Source organism: Mytilus californianus, unplaced genomic scaffold (genome assembly GCF_021869535.1).
Source record: "Mytilus californianus isolate M0D057914Y unplaced genomic scaffold, xbMytCali1.0.p SCAF_9, whole genome shotgun sequence".
Lineage (NCBI taxonomy): Eukaryota > Metazoa > Mollusca > Bivalvia > Mytilida > Mytilidae > Mytilus > Mytilus californianus.
Window position 1 is genome coordinate 78,229,187 of NW_026262745.1, and position 6,273 is coordinate 78,235,459.

General features: G+C 33.7%; 1 protein-coding gene across 1 annotated transcript; it reads left to right on the forward strand.

Annotated features, from left to right (window-relative positions):
- The first annotated feature begins 676 nt into the window (after positions 1–676).
- On the forward strand, positions 677–4,310 carry LOC127716308 (uncharacterized). Its single transcript, XM_052222479.1, has 3 exons — positions 677–1,081; positions 2,441–2,515; positions 3,817–4,310. Exons 1-3 carry the CDS (start codon positions 712–714, stop codon positions 4,272–4,274), a joined length of 903 nt encoding a protein of 300 aa, XP_052078439.1. The 5' UTR covers positions 677–711; the 3' UTR covers positions 4,275–4,310.
- Positions 4,311–6,273: the final 1,963 nt, after the last annotated feature.

Below are 6,273 nucleotides of genomic sequence, written 5' to 3' on the forward strand. Positions count from 1 at the left end.
TCGACTCATGAATTTTTATTATCCACCCTCTCGTATTTTCCGTTTATATTGACAAACAATTGTTCCGCATGTGTAGGAAATTCGTACCCGTGGCGTCAAGAAACGGACTAGTACATGTCTACATTTGTTGGTTGCCTTAACACTCACAAATACAATCAGTTGATATACAAATATTCTAACATGTCCAATGTCAAGTTTTCCAACATCTACCAACTAATTGCGGACTGTAACAGTAGTTTTCTTTTGTTTTGTTGTCTTCCCAAATTCAAGGATATTGAGCAAATCATGTACTAGATATTATCATAGTGTTTAATAAGAAGACGTAAAAGATTGAATTAAAATTTAAATGAAATAAATGCACGAAGATTTTACTTTTCTTTGATACGCCACAAATATACGAAGTATTCAGTAATGATCATCAGTTCATGTGAACTTGAAATCTAACTCAATGTAAAAGGTCTATGATGATCTTTCCAGAACCAATAACAAATAAATGACTTGCCAATTGTTCCTTTTCTTATTTTTTTTTTCTTTTAATTCATACGGATTTTATAGGCGATTTTTGTTGATAAAACATACCTTTCGTGCACTACTAACATACTCGTGATACATTCTATTGATTTGATAAACATATGGTTGTCACTGATACTTTAGAGATTTACTTTTCTGTGACTTTTTGTGCATAGCGGATCAGCTGCTTGAAGAGAGAAAATGCAGTTGTTTGTGTTAGTGTTCTGTATTTTGTATTCTGCTGTTTTTTCTGAACCTGTATCAAAAAGAAGTGACAATGAAGGGAAGGACAGTCCATTGATTTGGTTAATATTAAAACAGTTAAGTTCTTTAGAAGCACGTATTGAGAAACTCAAAGATATTGCCATTGAAAATCAAAAAAACATTGTTTCTCTAAAATCAAACAACGGAAATAGTGGCATTAATAAGGATGCCAAACCGCTCGATGACGTAAATTTTAAAGTTATCGCAGTCAAAAAGAAGATCGATCATCTGACGAAAAAAGTAGATTTAGACAAAAGCAAACTAGAAGAGCAAATTTATCAGATAAAAAGAGCCTACAGTAATATGGGTAAGTTGATACATGCAATTGTAATACAATTTTATTAGAGTTTAACATTCATATATATAACCTCATAGAAAATCCTGAAATGGCCGTCATGTTTTGGTTGACTTTAAAGATAAATCTACATCACGAATTACATGCACACATTCCAATTTTTGTAGCTTCTCTTCCTAATTATCTTTCAATAAAAACTTTTCATCAGAGCCGCGGTCTCACTAGCAGAAAAAAAAACTTCGTTCCACTTGAGTTCTTTTTTCCGGTTTTTGGTTTGGACTCTTTTTCAAGTGTTTTTATTGTTCTCATTAACGGTTATTCTTCAAATTAGATTGTATGTTTGATTTATTGTTCCTTAGTATCTATCGCCCTACTTTTAAACGATAATAATAGATTCTTTTCTGTCCTTCCAATGTAGCTTTCAAAGGGTAGAACTGTTATAAACATTGAATAGATTGCACAATCCCCCCTCCCCTAATAAAAAAAAAACATTGCATTTAAAATTTGAATTGCATTTTTTAATTTTTTGAAGTATTTCCAGATTTTGTAGTAACGTCTAATGCATTTTTGTTCATATATGGCACACATGTACTTGAACATCTGCAACTCCTTTTGCTTCCCTAAATATGTCAGAAAGCTACTGTTATTCAGTTCAATCCAGCTTCAAAATGTACACAAATAGAACAAAAATGTGTTACCTTAAGTCCTTAGAAAAAGAATTATTCAAATTCTAAAATGTCTTACCATTTTCATGCATGTACACATAATTTTCAGGTAAAATTTCTTACCATTTGTTTAAGAAACTAGACACAATAGCCATACATAAACAACACTTGTGTTATCCTATATTGGTGTTATTACCAGGAGTCGCAAAAAACAAACTCTTTCATTTGCCGAAACAGTATAGGTGATTTCGATTTTTCGAATGACATCCATATACGATGAAGTGTTTATGCTATCATTTTATATTTTACAAAAAAAGCAGTGCATACGGGAAAACACCTATGTATTAATGTTTTTAATTGAAGATCCATTGGTTGCCTTCGGCTGTTGTCTACTCTTTGGTCGGGTTGTCTCTTTGACATATTCCCCATTTCCATTCTCAATTTTATTTTGGACATCGATTGTTGTCAGAAGCTTTGTAATATGGATCAAGTTGTCATTTTCTGTGTGCTTGCAATTCATGAGTCTCTAAGCAAGTACATAGTTACATCAAATTGTTAATCAGACCGTTGATTTTCTGTTAATACAAGAGCGTTCAAAAGGGCGTAATATGTATTAGTTTTGTGTTTTCGTCGTTACTGAAAGCCTGATTGTTAATCATGTCGCATCTACATGTACTTATATTTATAATAAGGTTACAATTTACAGGTGGAGGAGATACGTATGTCCGATGGGGAAGAACAACATGTCCACCAATAAGTGGAACTAAACTTGTATATTCTGGTAAGTGCACATATAAATTTCACTCGTATTATAAAATAGTACAAGCCGAATGAGTATAAGATAAACAAAATGTTATTATGTCTTATTCTTATTTCAACTCACAACTTTTTGTGTCGATTAAAGAATTCATATATCATTTATCATGTATATCAAGGAAACAATGATAATCTATTGGTGAAAATGGTATGTTGACTTTTAAATTTAAATTGTTTTTCTTAAAAGGGCACTAGCTGTCAAATTAATGTTCACTGATTTGACTCAAATTCGTATATTTGATTTATAACCATGTAAAACATTTATCCAAATTTTAAAATATCTAAAATAAACAATTTTCAGGACATGGGCTCGATTATATGTAGCTTCGTTTCGTGTGTATATTAATCTTTACGCCATCTAAATAACTATCGAGTTAACCTCCGAACACCTCCGATGGCCATACTAGCGATATAAACATAAATATATATATAAATAGAAATTGAACTCGTGCGTTGGATTTTTCAAGGTCTGTTCATTTCATTTTACAGATTAGAAATATATTTAAATCATCGTTTTTACATATGTACCTGTACAAGAATGATTTTTTTTCGGATCAAATCGTCAATCAAATGATTTAACATTGTTTCACTTTTTGACATTCTTTTCCTTTAGATAACTTAACACGCACAATTCATGCGTTATCCATCTCTAGCTGAGGGGTTAAATTGAAGTTCACATGAATACGGATTCAATGAAGTCGAATTATTCACTTTCAAATGAAGAATTCATAATCAATGTTTCTTGGCTTAATTTGACAAAATTGAACCATACTGGCTTCTAAAAGCGAATTATTATTTCACTCTTTAAGTTTCATTAATGATTAAGCAAAAATCATACTTTAGATTTTTTTTTATATATCTCGTGTTATTTTGTCTCATTGACGTATCAGTAAGGGTGCTACATTTTGATTTTTCTGGGGATGTGTGGCCAGGATGAAATTTGAAAAAAAGACAGGACAGGAGTTTGGAGTAAAATCAAGGCAGCATGAACAACTTTGCAAAAAAAGGCAGGATGACAATTTATGTAAGCAAAGTCACGATAACCTAATAAAAAAGGCAGGACAGAATAGAGTGAAAAATAAATAGTCATTTTGATATTGTCACTGGTTTTCTCCAATTTCATTATCGTAGTTCATTATAGTTAAAATTGAACTGCCGGATTGTTTGTCAGTTTGATGCATGTGGTTTTGGCAAACAAACTAGTAATTCTTTTTCGATTGTAAAGGTAAGACATGTGTGTGTAAGTACTCTCTTGTTTACTTATAGGATACACTGGTGGTGGTTATTACAGTCATGCAGGAAGACCTGCGGAACCTGTATGCTTACCAACAAACCCTAATTTCGTGAAAACATCTGGTAGCAATGCTGCTTACATATATGGAACAGAATATGAGACCAATTTCTTTCGTTGGAATTCTGTTCAGCAGGATGTTCCATGCAGTGTCTGTCATGTTCAATTCGGAACTACAATCATGATACCTGGAAAAACAAGATGCCATAAAGGGTGGAAATTACAGTATAAAGGAACGCTATCTGCAGGTGCTGCTGGACATGGCGGCGCCTCCACCTATTTATGTGTAAATTTTCACCCACAATACATACACGGTGGAAGCGCCAACACCGATGGATATCTGTTGTATGAAGTTGTTGCTCAATGTGGAGCCCTGCCATGTCCACCTTATCGTCACGGATACCCTTTGACCTGCGTCGTGTGTTCTAAATGAGATTTAATTTTTAAGAAATAAAATTTAATATTCAAATGTTTAAATTAGATACTATTCTTTTCAAAACTTCTCGGTGGTTCCCCTCGCAAGAATTTATTTAAAACGAATGTCATTCTCAGTTTATTAGTACTGTAGTGATTTCACTAATATAGTATAATATTTTTTCCGAACGATCTTTTTAATCAACAAAATTCCTATATTTTGAATTTGAAGTAAATAACCAACCATATTTTTACTTTTTTAAACTATGAGCATTACAATGGATGTCACACGTACGTGCAGTAAGAACCACAAAACAATTCATACACACAATATAAAAAAGAAGATGTGGTATGATTGCAAATAAGACAACTCCCCACAAGAGACCTAATGACACAGAAATTAACAACTATAGGTCACCGAAAGGCCTTCAACAATGAGCAAAGCATATTCCGCATTGTCAGCTATAAAAGCCCCCGAAATGACAATGTAATGCAATTCAAACGAGAAAACTAACGGCCCAATTTATTTACAAATAAAATGCTCCGCTGGGCGCAGCTTGATACGACCACAGAGTTCGAACCCTGAACAGTTGGGGCAAGTATGGACACAACATTCAAGCTTGATACAGCACTGAATTTGGATTGTGATTAAATATTTGACACAGTATAGGTTTCTGACACAGAATGAATGTGGTCTAAGAACTTAATAATTTACCTATTCAAACCATAACATTATTATTTGCTTTTATATATAAATCAGAAATAACCAATTTAAAATGGAAAATTTTAAAGAAAAAAAAATGAAAAAAAATCCCCCCCCCCAATTTTTTGAACCCCCTTATGATTCATCACCCCAAACTCAATCCCAGCCTTCCCTTTGTGGTATGGTACCTTGCAGTACAATTTCAGAGTGATCCATACACTTGCACACAAGTTATTGTCTGGAAACTAGAAAAATGCTTATTTTTTTGGCCCCAAATTCCTAATCGTATAGGGCAATTACCCCCAAACTGAAACCCAGCTTTCCCTTTGTGACATGGAACCTTGTAGTACAATTTCATAAAAATCCATACACTTACACACAAGTTATTGTCCTGAAACTAGAAAAATGCTTGTTTTTGCCCCTTTTTTGCCCCTAATTCTTAATATTTTGAGGCAATTACCCCCAAAATTAATCCCAGCCCCTCTTTGTGGTATGGTACCTTGCAGTACAATTTCAGAGAGATCCATACACTTGAACACAAGTTATTGTCTGGAAACTAGAAAAATGCTTATTTTTGGCCCCTTTTTGGCCCTTTATTCCTTAACGTTTCGGGCAATTATCCCCAAACTCAATTCGAGCTTTTCCTTTGTTATATGGAACCTTGAAGTACAATTTCAGAAAGAGCCATACACTTACACACAAGTTATTGTCCTGAAACTAGAAAAAAGCTTGTTTTTTGCCCCTTTTTTGGCCCCTAATTCCTAAAATTTTGAGGCAATTACCCCCAAAAATCAATCCCAGCATTCCCTTTGTGATATGGAACCTTGTGGTACAATGTCAGAGAGATCCATACACTAACACACAAGTTATGTCTGGAAGTTACAAAAATGATTATTTTTGGCCCCTTTTTGGCCCCCAATTCCTTAACTGTTGGTACCATAACCCCCAAAATCAATCCCAACCTTTCTTTTGTGGTATTGAACCTTATGGTAAAATTTCATAGAGATCCATTCACTTAAACAAAAGTTAGAGTGCGAAAACCAATGTGTCTTCGGATGAGGACGACGACGCCAACGTCATACCAATATATGACCGCAATATTTTTTTGCGGTTGTATAAAAATGAATGAAAAACAAACATGTAACACATAAATAAACGACAACCCGGCACTGAATTACAGGCTCCTGACTTGGGACATGCACATACATACAGAATGTTTAGTCCTAGTAATATTTGGGTTGCTCTAGATACTTGGGTAAATCATATTTTGCAACGTGTTGTATTTCCATAGATCATGCTCATGTGCAGCTTTTGT